At 29.5% G+C, this 12,379-nt stretch overlaps 7 protein-coding genes across 7 annotated transcripts; 2 read left to right on the top strand and 5 right to left on the bottom strand.

Moving 5' to 3' along the window:
- Nucleotides 1-10: 10 nt before the first annotated feature.
- Nucleotides 11-1,141, bottom strand: ELE39_003666 (uncharacterized protein; the record flags this gene model as incomplete). The annotated part of the gene is made up of 1 exon (XM_067346811.1): nucleotides 11-1,141. The coding sequence occupies one exon, from the start codon at nucleotides 1,139-1,141 to the stop codon at nucleotides 11-13; it is 1,131 nt and encodes a 376-aa protein (XP_067199602.1).
- A 757-nt stretch (nucleotides 1,142-1,898) lies between these two features.
- On the bottom strand, nucleotides 1,899-3,338 carry ELE39_003667 (uncharacterized protein; the record flags this gene model as incomplete). The annotated part of the gene is made up of 1 exon (XM_067346812.1): nucleotides 1,899-3,338. One exon carries the CDS (start codon nucleotides 3,336-3,338, stop codon nucleotides 1,899-1,901), a length of 1,440 nt encoding a protein of 479 aa, XP_067199603.1.
- A 721-nt stretch (nucleotides 3,339-4,059) lies between these two features.
- Nucleotides 4,060-5,037, bottom strand: ELE39_003668 (uncharacterized protein; the record flags this gene model as incomplete). The annotated part of the gene is made up of 1 exon (XM_067346813.1): nucleotides 4,060-5,037. The coding sequence occupies one exon, from the start codon at nucleotides 5,035-5,037 to the stop codon at nucleotides 4,060-4,062; it is 978 nt and encodes a 325-aa protein (XP_067199604.1).
- Nucleotides 5,038-5,490: 453 nt separating this feature from the next.
- ELE39_003669 (mitochondrial phosphate carrier) lies at nucleotides 5,491-6,441 on the bottom strand (the record flags this gene model as incomplete). Its single annotated transcript, XM_067346814.1, has 1 exon — nucleotides 5,491-6,441. One exon carries the CDS (start codon nucleotides 6,439-6,441, stop codon nucleotides 5,491-5,493), a length of 951 nt encoding a protein of 316 aa, XP_067199605.1.
- A 1,026-nt stretch (nucleotides 6,442-7,467) lies between these two features.
- ELE39_003670 (proteasome component) lies at nucleotides 7,468-8,076 on the top strand (the record flags this gene model as incomplete). The annotated part of the gene is made up of 1 exon (XM_067346815.1): nucleotides 7,468-8,076. The coding sequence occupies one exon, from the start codon at nucleotides 7,468-7,470 to the stop codon at nucleotides 8,074-8,076; it is 609 nt and encodes a 202-aa protein (XP_067199606.1).
- A 959-nt stretch (nucleotides 8,077-9,035) lies between these two features.
- On the bottom strand, nucleotides 9,036-10,601 carry ELE39_003671 (uncharacterized protein; the record flags this gene model as incomplete). Its single annotated transcript, XM_067346816.1, has 1 exon — nucleotides 9,036-10,601. The coding sequence occupies one exon, from the start codon at nucleotides 10,599-10,601 to the stop codon at nucleotides 9,036-9,038; it is 1,566 nt and encodes a 521-aa protein (XP_067199607.1).
- Nucleotides 10,602-11,664: 1,063 nt separating this feature from the next.
- Nucleotides 11,665-12,366, top strand: ELE39_003672 (PQ loop repeat family; the record flags this gene model as incomplete). Its single annotated transcript, XM_067346817.1, has 1 exon — nucleotides 11,665-12,366. One exon carries the CDS (start codon nucleotides 11,665-11,667, stop codon nucleotides 12,364-12,366), a length of 702 nt encoding a protein of 233 aa, XP_067199608.1.
- Nucleotides 12,367-12,379: the final 13 nt, after the last annotated feature.

The following is a 12,379-nucleotide window of genomic DNA, read 5'->3' on the forward strand; positions in this document are numbered from 1 at the left end:
ACTTTCACTTTTACTTTGCTAATGTATTTGATACAATATCCTCAATTGTACTGAATACTTGCTTAATCATTTTACCTCCATTTTGACTCTTTTTATTGCTGTTGCTACTACTATTATTGTTGTTCTCATCAACATCATCCTCCTTCTCCAAATCCTTTACTTGGTCATCACTACCACTAGACTTCTTCTTAAGTCCATCAAAAACATCATTAACCTTTTCTTCCACTCTCTCTAATAAACTTTTCTTTGCTAACACTCTTAAATTTGATGTATTGTTATAATATACAATCTCTGGTGTATTTAATGATGTATTATTGTACTTTTTACCATCACTACTTACACTTGTTTCATTGTATGTTGAATTCTTCTGAATGTTTTTATCACGATCCTCATCATCATTATCATCATCATCATCATCATCATCATCTTTATCTTGTACTATAATTCTCTCACTTCCAGCTAAACCAGCTCTATTCAATCCTGTAAATGTTTGAAACATTTCTAAATGGTCAGCATCTTTATTAAAAAAATTATTTGCACCATTATTTTCTAATCCTGAAGATGAAGTTTGATTTCTTTGTATTGAAGACTCACTAGGATTCTCCAAATTATTATTTTGATTATTAGTTGATAATATTCCATCCTTTGACTGTAAATCATTAATAAATCCCGGTGTCATATTCTCCATAGGTAATATTGTATCCATCTTCCTCTCATTTGATCCAGATTCATTACCTAAATATCTCAAATATGGTGCAGGTAATGGGGCATATGGTAGTGGAGAAATATATCCAATAGGATGTGTTACTATTCCTCCCGGTCTTGAAGTTGTTCTCGTATATGAATATGAATAATTATATGGATATCCTGGAACTCCTCCATATGTATATGTATATGGATACTGATATGTATATGAATATGGATACTGATATTGATATGGATATGGATAATACACCGGCTGCTCTACAAAATATGGACGATCCACAAACACTGTCTGTTCTCCTACAAAACCTCCTCTTCTATGTCCAAGTGATCTTACTTCAGTATTAGTCTTCTCTTGTTTCTGAGACCTGACCACATTTCCCAAACATGCCAAAATTAATATTATTACTGTTGTATTTTTTAATGTAAACTTGACCATTTTAATTACCTGATGAAAATTGAATATAAATAACTCTCTTTAACAAATTCCAATAATTCTTATTCTTCTTTATTAAATAAAAAGAAATTAACAAATAAATAAATAAATATATATATATATATATATATATATATTATATAGTTTCAAAAGTCTTGATCTCTTCTTCAGTCAGTACTGAAACTATAAATATTATCACGATGATAAATAGTATTAATAATATTTTTATTGATTTTATTGAAAATAAAAATCTTGACAATAAAAATATTTACACAACTATATTAATACAATAATTAAAAGTTATTATTGTATTCTAGAATAACCTGTAATTATTGTTTGTTGTAAATCTGAAAATTGAATTATATTTCAAATAAAAAAAATGAATTTATTTAAAATAAAATTCAAATTAATACACAAAAAATAAAAAAAGTAATTTTTGTTATTCATCGTCCTCTTCATTATCTCCGGTCAATTCCTTATTGTTATTCTTACACGAATTTATTATCCACATTAATCTTATTATTGTTACATGCATGCAATTTTACACGTGTAATATAAATTTTAATACCGGTATCAAAACAATGATAATGTATATACGTAATTAATTATTTATTTAATAATAAAAAATTCGTAATAATTACGAACCTTTTATTCATAAAAATAGTTATTACGTAATAATTATGCAATATTTTTTTAAATATTAATTAAGAAAAATAAAAAAAATAAAAAAAATAATCACTTGTAATAATCATCAATAAGCTCAACTAAATTTGCTAGTAGAAAACTCCTTCTCAAAACTATCAAATCTTTTTATAGCTTTTGATCTATTCAAATTTACGATATCCATTGGATTATCATTTGAATATTCAACAAATCCACTCAAACCAGTAATATTTTCAAAATCTGTAAACTTTAAAACAGTGTCCAAAAACTCACTATCTGATTTAAGTAAATCATTTATAAAAGAAGGTATCGAATATCCAACTTTTGAACCCAATTTACTTATTAATGGAATAATATTTTCTTCACAACCTATTAATTTATTTATCAATTCCTCTGGATCATTTATTATTCTCATCCTCTGGAAATGCATTAAAGTTTTATCTTTCTTATCTTTTGATGCTAACCTTATATTAAACACTACACTCTCCTCCAATATATTCACTAAATCATACCAAAAGTCCTGCTCCTCCATCGAATCATTAAAAACTAATACCATTACTATATTTTCAAACTCCAATACATTCTTTCCGTCCATATTTTGAATAATTTTCATTACCTCTCTGCTTGGACGGCCTACTTCCATATACTCAATATTATTTATCTTTATCATTGTATTAAATATCTCACTATGTCTCAAATATACTTGATGGGATATTATAACCTTATATTTAATATTAACAATATCGCTCTTCTCTTTTTCTAACCCTATTCTTATTCTCATCTTTTCTTCTTCCCCTTCCCCCTCTCTTTTATAATTACATATATACTTTTTATAATTCACTATTCTTCCCTCTTCATAACAATCAAATAACCAATTTATATTTACGATTGTTTGAATATTATTTTTCTCTCTGACTTTATTAATCATTTCTTCTACCAACTCCTCATTATTACAAATGAGTGCCAACTTTGTGACGCCTCCTATAAATTGAACTTTAACCAAATTATTATCATCATTGCTTTCATCTTTATTCTCAATTTCACTCTCATATTTATCCTCACCATCAAAAACTACCCTTGCTCCCATTTGTGTTTCTATAAATGAAACTAAAATACCAACATCATTCATCTTACGTATATATTTTGGACTCCTTTCCCTATCTTTAAATCCTCCTATCGTTCTACTATAGCCTATAAGGTATATCTGAAACCCTCTCAAAATATTGTATGTAAAGTTACCATTTGGTCTAAAAAAAGGATGCCATTCTAATGAATAATTCCATTCATCATTCACTGATAACCATAACCAAAATGGGGTCCTTAATTTCTGATAATCTATATTTGTGTGCCTATGTCTATATCCCTTCGAATAGTTACATATTAAATAATCAACATCATCATCCATTATCTCACTATCTAATTCCAAAACCTTTCCCCCATTTTTTTCAATATATTTTTTCCTCACCAGATTATACTCATCATTTTCTTCAAATCCACTAAGCAAAAATCTCTTATTATTCCACATTCCCGAATTCATTTAAAAAAAAAAAATAATTTGTTATTACACATGCAATAGCCAAACTAAAGACTTTTTATATATGAAATAATGGGCATTTATTATGTGAAATAGATATACAAATTTATATACATTTAATATTGCAAACGATTAAACTCATTTCCCTTTTTGCTTTTTAGTTGTAATATATATAGAATAAATATATCTAATTCCTAACTTGTATTTTTATGCTTATCCTACTCTTGACAATAAACCAGTAGTTGTTTTACTTTTCTATTATTATTTCAATATATTAACAATTATATTGATATTCACTTGGCGCCAAAACTTTGTTGTGGGGAAAGCTTTATTATTAATGGTTATGATTATTCAAATCATCTCAATTCCAATTTCTTCGATTAAATCTGAAACCTGAAAATAAAGAAGACATTTACAATGATTTTATTCAAGTAAAAGGGTTCATCAGGCTCTACTAAAATTTGGAACGACCTACCTTCCTTTCCATAGATTCTGAAAAAGTGTCCAGTGTTGATTTACATGCAGATTTTAGCTTTTTCAACTTTGTCTAAAATTCAAATAATTAGCAAACCTTGCAATTAATATTAAATAAACAACTTACCTGCTTTTTAATCAAGCTGTTCTTTAACTCTTTTAGTTCATTAACAGGAATAATCTCACAATCTTCATCCAACATTTTTTCTTTTCTTGAAATCTCTTCTTTAAGTGATTCATTCTGTAAATGTTATATAAAAATAATTAAATATGCCATTTTAGTGGAAAATGATATTATAAGATTCTTAATATATTGAATTGAATAATTTACATAACTTACCTTAAGATTCTCTTGCTCTATCTTCTCCTCTAATACATTAATCGGTAATGGTACACTTATGTTTCTTGTTTCTTGTTTAAGTTGTTTAAGCTTCACCTCTAAATCATTTAATTCTGACTCACAGAGTGAAATACTTTTGTCCAAAGCCTCCATCTCCTCCTTATTCAATTCCTTACAATCGCTTTGGTCAACTAAATATACTTTTTGTTTTCCATATTCCTTGCATACAAACTTCCCCTCAGTAGCAAGACGTTCCATTTCATCAGTTACTTGCTTCTTTGAATATATGTTATGCAAGTTATCAACCACATTTTGTACTGAATATGGACGATTCTGCTCTTTCATATAGTTAAATATTGCCTCTCCTGCATCCCCTACTGCTACTCCTCCTGAACTTGCTACATTCCTCTTAGTCAAATTTTTTGGAGCAGATAACTTTTTCTTCTTTGTTGGTTTTGCACCTTTATCTTCCTCATCAGATTCAAAATCACCTTCTATTGAACTTTCTTTTGATGACTGTTTTTTTGATTTTGCAACTTTAGAATTAATATAATCCCCTCCTTTCTTCTTTGTACTTTTTTTACCCTTTTTACCCTTTTCAAATTCTTCATCTTCTGAATCCAAGTCATTTTCATCATCATCACTACCTTCTTCGTCTTCCTCATTTATAAAATCCATTTCTTCATCAAAGTCACTCTCAAAATCATCTAATTCATCATCGTCATCATCAAAATCTGTATACTTTATAACTTTTCTTGAATTTCTTGAAGGTCTACCTTGAGATTTACTTTCAATATTATCATCATCTAATTTACTTTGTTGTGTTTCATCCAACGCTACCCCTTCTTCTTCTATATTATTACCTTCTTCTTTGTTTCTTTTTACCATTTTGTTTTTTAAATCAATTTATTGATTTGAATAATTTACCTATTATCTTAATCTAAATTTACTTTTAAGTTTATAAATTTATTCAATTAACCTCATTTAAAATTTTTTTTATAATTTATTCCAACTTTATTTCATATTATTTATTAAATAATATATATTGATGCCTCTTACGTGTTAATTATCACCCCTCACCATGCAAATCCACATGCAAATTTGCATGTTATAAAAATCATATACCGGCATTCTTGTGGATATAATGCGTATCAATGAATTTAAAAGAAACAGTGAAATGTAAAAATATAGAAATAAAATTAAATGAATTATTATATTTTTTTTAAAAAGCATTATTTAAAGTATATAATTAAAGCTAAACTAGGAGGAATAAACAAATCTAAACATATAAAACCAATAGAATACTTCCATATGATTGGCCTCTTTCTTTAGAAACTATTATTAGAGGAATGGGTTTGCTTGAACTTGGGATTGAACTTTGCTTTCCCGAGAAGTTTCTAAGCCAATTATAGTCTTGAAAGAATCATAAACCCACCATTGCATCCCAGTTAATGTACCAATCATAATCATTCTTGTACCTAAACCTGCAGTACATAAGTTCCTTAGACCAATTTCCCTAGTAATGGATAATATATTAACTCGCTTAGAGCTATTGTATGCAGCTTTTCCAAGCTGAGAAATTATAGTATCTGCTGGATGAGATACAGCAGCACATATAATTCCAGACAAATAACCTGATAAAAATGTTATACCAAGCTTTGATTTCTTGCTATATGATTCTTTTGGTTTAGTAAAGACTTTATCATAAAACATCTGATTGATTCTTTCAAAAAAGTAAAATTTTGCCATTGTATAAGGAATTTGACGATACCATAAAGGCTTAATACTTCCAAAGGGAAATTTAGTCTCAGATCGATACCTGTACATATTACTAGCTGATTTAAAAAAAGAGTTTGACCATAGATCTGATCTCAAGCAAGTTTGCATCTTCAATTTAATCATTTCCATTGGACATAATGCTATGTCCGCAAAAAATTCCGCTGTTGCTGATGCGCCAAGCCAAATTAATCCTTTGTGAGATTCTTTATTTGCTGTTTGGATCTTACTGGAATATAAATCCTTAAAGTATTCATATAAGCTATATTTTAACGCACCTTGTGCCGAATAACCTATTAAAGTTGGTGCCCATCCTAATCTCAGTGCTTTTACTCCTTCATATTTTACTATTCTTGTTAAAGTCGGAATCAAACTCTTAAATTTATCAGGGTAAACCTGTATTCTGCATTTAGCTATATCTATTGGGACAATTGCTGTGTGAGTTAGCCCACAACTTAATGCTCCACCTAATGCACAGCTTAAGTAATAGTTTACATTTTTTTTCTTTTCCTTCATAAGTAACACAAATTTAAATCCTCTTTAGTACTATTGCCTTTACATCTCAGTATATAACTTATTCCAGTTATTCAACCAATCTTCCCTCAAGATTTCTCTCTTAATATAATAGCGCACCTATATATATTGTTCTAAGATACTTATGTATATTATGTATTTAAATATATATAAATAGATAAAATATAAACCTCTAGACCAATAAATACATTTATTCCTTTCCACCTCTACAATAATTTTTGAATCTAATTATATCATATATACTTAAATATCTGCTTTTCGATCTAGTCCATTATTTTGTTTAGTGTTACATCACAAAATTATCCTTTGTTATTAATTCATTACTTATTCAAACTATTATATTACATTTATTTAATTTTTAATTAATTTTAATATTTTTTTCTAGTAAATGTTGATGTGGCGCCAGAATTCGATACCCTACTCATTTACCGCCCATGTGTGGCGGCATGGCTAATGTTGATTTTGGGGGGTATGGGGGTTTTAGCTTAAAAAATAACTGAATTTTTTTTTGGTGTTACGGTATAATTATTAAATTTTAGAATAAAAAAGAGGGAAACTTGAATTAAAAAAAAAATTATTTACAACTCTTAGTACGATTTAATTTGCATAATATATCAAAGAAAGTAACAAATTGAATTGTATTATAGGATCTTTAGGATATTAATACACTAATATATTAATTTGCATATACATATATGTATATTTAATATTTTAATACAGTGGAAAAACAAGGCCAATTAGGTTTATCTTAGAATACATCAAGTGTGTATACAAGTTTGGATATACTATTCAGCTAATACCTTTCTATATATATACAAATTAGATTTAAGCAAGGAAATAAAACATACTGCTGCATTGCGTAAATCCTGTAGATTCAGCACTATTTGCGTTACAACCAAGTTTTTGTACTGATAAATATACTAGATAATCAAAAATGGTAAGTTATCTACAAATCCAAATTTTGTAAATTAAATATTAACTTTTTTCAATTTAAACAATTAGTCTATTATGACTTATAATGGTGGTGCCATCTTGGCAATGAAGGGAAAAGAGTGTGTTGCATTTGCAACAGATATGAGGCTTGGATCTAATGGATACAGAACTATTAGTACTAATTTTGATAAAGTTATAAGACCGAGCTCGAAAACGCTGATGGGATTTTCAGGATTGGCTACTGATATTCACACTCTAACAAACTTGATAAAATTTAAAACAAACTTGTACCATTTAAGAGAAGAAAGAGAAATTGGTGTTAAGGCGCTTAGCCATATGACAGCTTCGATATTATATAGCAAACGTTTCAGTCCATACTTTGTGGAACCAATCGTAGCAGGCCTCGACAATAATAACGTCCCTTTTATCGCTGGATACGATCTTATTGGATGCTTATCAGTATGTAGTGAATTTGCAATTTCCGGAACCGCTGATAATCAGCTTTTTGGTATTTGTGAATCATACTATAGGCCTGATCTGGAACCAGATGAACTCATGGAAATTGTCTCACAATGTATGCTTTCTGGTATCGATAGAGATGCATTTTCTGGATGGGGTTGCAAAGTTTATCTACTTACTCCTGAAAAGCTTGTCACTAAAACTTTAAAATCAAGAATGGACTAACTCCCTATTTCTTACTCCACATATTACCATTTTCATGGTAAGTTTTGCACTGGTAGTTAACGCATTTTAATGGTTTTTACTTATCTATCTTGGTCATTATTATTATTATTATTATTCCCTTCTATAACGATAAATTGAAGTAAATCAAAAATAAATCTAGAGGATCAAGTCCAATCAACCACAATTATTGAAAGAAATTGAGTAATTACCAGTAGAAGAAGATAGGTTAAACGAAATAGGTATTTTAAGGATTGATTTCTAAGACCCGCCGCTTTTTATGTAAATTATTCTCTGCACTATTGATATATTGCCTTGTTTTAGTTGTAGAATTGTCAATCTATAAGGGAATTTTTAAAGACTAACATTTATTAAAAGGAGTTTTTACTCAATTAAATTCTAAAATTAAACTCCTAAATGTCAAAAGTCCAAATACTTGAAGGTAAAAAATACAGACTAATATATTGTTAATATAGTCACATGCAAACAATTCTAATTAGAACAATTACTAAATGGGCGCCATAATTCCAAATTGGGAATTTTAAAATTTAGGCAAAAAATGTTACTTTATAGAATCTTTTCTAGTTGCTTGATTTTTTATGGCATAGACATTCTTGAAATTCCCTCTTTTGAATTCCCCTCTAACTTAGAGTACAAATCTAATTATATTCAACCTACTCACTTAACGCTCAAATGTCTTTAGGCATAAGCTTTAGTGGTGCTCAAAACTAGATGTAGCTAAAAACAGAAAACTATTGGACTTAATAAAATGTATATCTAGAAGGATTAGGAAGATGTCAATATAAGGATGAAGTAAAATTACTTTCGATTTTCTTAATAAAATAAAATTTAGTGAAAAACTATTTATTTTAAATATTTGTAATAAATACATAATATAATCAAATAATGCATAACACAAACAATTCCCATTTTTCTGTTATGGTCACAAATTACTTTTAAACTCAAGTAGCAAGCATTGCTTTATTTTCGGGAATATTTTCAGAGTTCTTAGTTGGTATTGAGAGGTTATAAATTTGGTAAATTTCCCTGGAATCAATAATTGCCACAGCAGCAAGAGTACAGATTGTAGCTACCCCACAAGTAAGCATTAATTTCCAGTAAAGCTTATAAACAATAGAGTTGTATTCTCTATTCTCATACTTGGCAAGTCTGATAATGGAATCAACAACTATAATGGAAAATGATTGAATAACAAGAATTCCAAATTTCCACCCTCCTTGATAAGGCTGTAAGGCTTCTTTACTAGGCCAGTAAATAAGCATAATTCCATAAGTTGATATAGATAAGGAAATGATTAAAATGATATTATAAAGAAAAGCCTTGGATGGATGAATAACATTCAATATTGAGACCAAAATGTTGATTGGAAGAAATTGTATCATTAATATATAGCTTACAATTACAATTTTTGGTTGAAAGTAAGTTTCTGTACTTGTTGGAATCATGAATGGGGGTACCTTCCAAACCTGGTAAGGGCCTGTTCTTCTTATAGCTGTAACGATTTGCTCTGATCCTCCGAAGTATTCAACAAAAAGGTCCCAAAGCCAGATATAGCATGAACTCTGATAAATAGATTGTATAACATTAAACATTCCATAACCCATCGGAGCAATACATGAAAAGAATTGCATAAGCACAGTAATTGGGAAACTCAAAAATATATATAAATAGAGGCTCACAATTTTGACAGGAAAGACTGTATTTGTAATATTTCTGACCTGTTCTCCACCTTTTCTAAGCTTGCGATACTTTCTAATAGAAAATCCAATAACCATGATTAAGCTAATAACGATAAAAATTAGAGCAACTCTAACTTCTTGAAGCCCATCTTTACTAAAAGCAGTCTTAATATCTGGGAATTTAGAATCCAACTCTGACTCTATCAGAGAAAACTTTGTATTTTCTACTGACCTTCTTGAATCTAAGTTGGATCCTATTCCATTTAGCTCCACTTGCTTTGGCATTTCTCCAAATTTGCCAACTTCAACTTTTTGTGAACCCATCTTTTGAGTATCAGGTTTTGGTGGATTTGTCTGAGCTTGAGCCGGTTTTGAAGGCGCTGTTGAAGACTGCTGTGATGCAGGAACTGACTGAGATGAAGACTGCTGAGGTGATGACTTCTGAGGTGGAGAAGTTGGCTGAGGTGGAGGAGTTGGCTGGGATGAAGGAGTTTGTTGAGGTGAAGACTGCTGAGATGAGGGTTTCTGAGGCGAAGAAGACATTACTGGAGGACTAGAAGTCTGGCCCTTAATGTTCCCTTCTTCTTTTGGAATTGAAGGAACTTGTATTACTTCTTTTGAATTTGGAGTTCCAGACCGTTCGTTTGCACTAACTGAGACTATTGGAATATTAATTGGTGCACTATCTTTTGTTACACCTGGCCCTGGAGTAGGAGTAGGAGTAGGAGCAGGGCCAGGAATAGGAGTAGGAACAGTCTTAGTTGTGCTCGAGTTAGGAGGCGCAAGGTTTGGGGATGGGTTACTCTTATTGGGAGCCTCTCTAACCATTTAACTGCGGTTATGTTACAATTTTACTGAAAGGAAGCCAAGATCACTAAAGTTAAACTTCTTAAATTAAGATTAATAGGTTTGTTAAGATTTTTGTTCTTCATATACCAACTTGATAATTCTACAATTTATACCAAAATTGCTGTGTGATATTTTAACTCTTATTAAAATAAATCAGTAAAAAGTTCAATTTAGGAAATTAAGGTATGCACGTAATGCAAACTAATGATTTGATTACATGTAATTAAAATGTCATGAATTAACCCAAAATATGCTCAAAATCAGCTATTTGCGCTGATCCCACCTTCAACTCAATAGAAAGCTAATGTTTAAAACAATGAATGTATAATAAACTCCCTTTGAGATATTATCCTACAACTTATACATATAGAGCTGAAAACAATTATTATTTAAGTGTAATTATTTTTGCACCCTAATTTACTATAAATTGTGTGTACCCTATAATATTAGTTTTGAGAGAACAATAACTAATTTATCAGAATTTAATTAAAACAAATTGTCAAAATCTGGCCACAATTCTAATCCATTTTAACTGCTATGATCTACTATTTTAGTCATAAAGACTTCATTTTAAAAGAAAATAACTGGCTTTGACGGATAAAAAAAAACTACCAGCATTTTTACGTTCAAAATTGCTGGAGTCATTAGTTACTTTTATTTTTATATTAATTACACACAAACTACCGCCAAATCAAGCTCACAACAATATAGATATTTGCTTTGCCGCTAAAACGAATACTGTGTTACCCACATGAAAAAAATATTGTAAAATCAAATATACAAAAGTTAAATGTACCAATTGAAAATCATCTTTTCTAATATATAAAAGAAAAGGTGAATTAATTCATTGAAAATATTTAGTATAAAATCCATAAGAATATATTTTATATTGAAAAACACTTCAATCAAGATTGGGAATTTGAGCAATACTTCTCTTCTTGGATTTTAATAACTGAATTATTGTATTTTAGGCATAAGTAAATACTTGAAAACTATCGAACTTAAGATATTAATTGATAGAGTTTTTTTTGAAAAATAAAAGATGAATGCATTCGAGTTAATATCCATAGATATATTTTTTCAGCTAATCAGTTATTTAATCATTGCAGGCTCTTGTATAGTAAAAATACCCCAGATTATCAAAATATTAAACTCAAGAAGCACACAGGGAATTAGTAGCTTTAGCATATATGTTGAGATTCTCTCATCTTGTATATACTCATTTACAAATTGGAGATTCAATGTTTCATGGCTTCTTTGGGCTGATAGTGCTTTTATAGGTATTCAAAATGCATTCATACTCATACTATGTATAATATATTCACAAAATAAGAAGAAGTTCCAAATTAACCAGATATTTTATATTACATCCATTTCTTTGCTCATTGCAGCCCTTTATCAAGATATTATTCCTATTCAGGTTCTAAGGTACCTTTCCATTTCACCTCTTATTTTTGTCGTTCTCTCAAGAGTTCCTCAAATAGTTAAGTGCTATATAGAAAGTAGCACTGGTCAGCTTTCATTTATTTCATTCTTCCTTCTTACCGGGGGCTCCTGGTCAAGAGTTGCCACTGTTTTATTTAGTGAATCCAAATCAAATACAATCTTGTTGCTGACCAATGTGATTTCTGCACTACTCAACACCGTCCCCTTAATGCAAATCGTTATCTTCAAGTACTGTTCAAGTATCTCAGAGAAGAACGGAATTGAACAGAAAAGACATAGCAAAAGAAAGGTAGAATGATCTGAATTATATT

Source organism: Cryptosporidium sp. chipmunk genotype I, assembly GCF_004936735.1.
Source record: "Cryptosporidium sp. chipmunk genotype I strain 37763 chromosome Unknown contig_8, whole genome shotgun sequence".
Lineage (NCBI taxonomy): Eukaryota > Apicomplexa > Conoidasida > Eucoccidiorida > Cryptosporidiidae > Cryptosporidium > Cryptosporidium sp. chipmunk genotype I.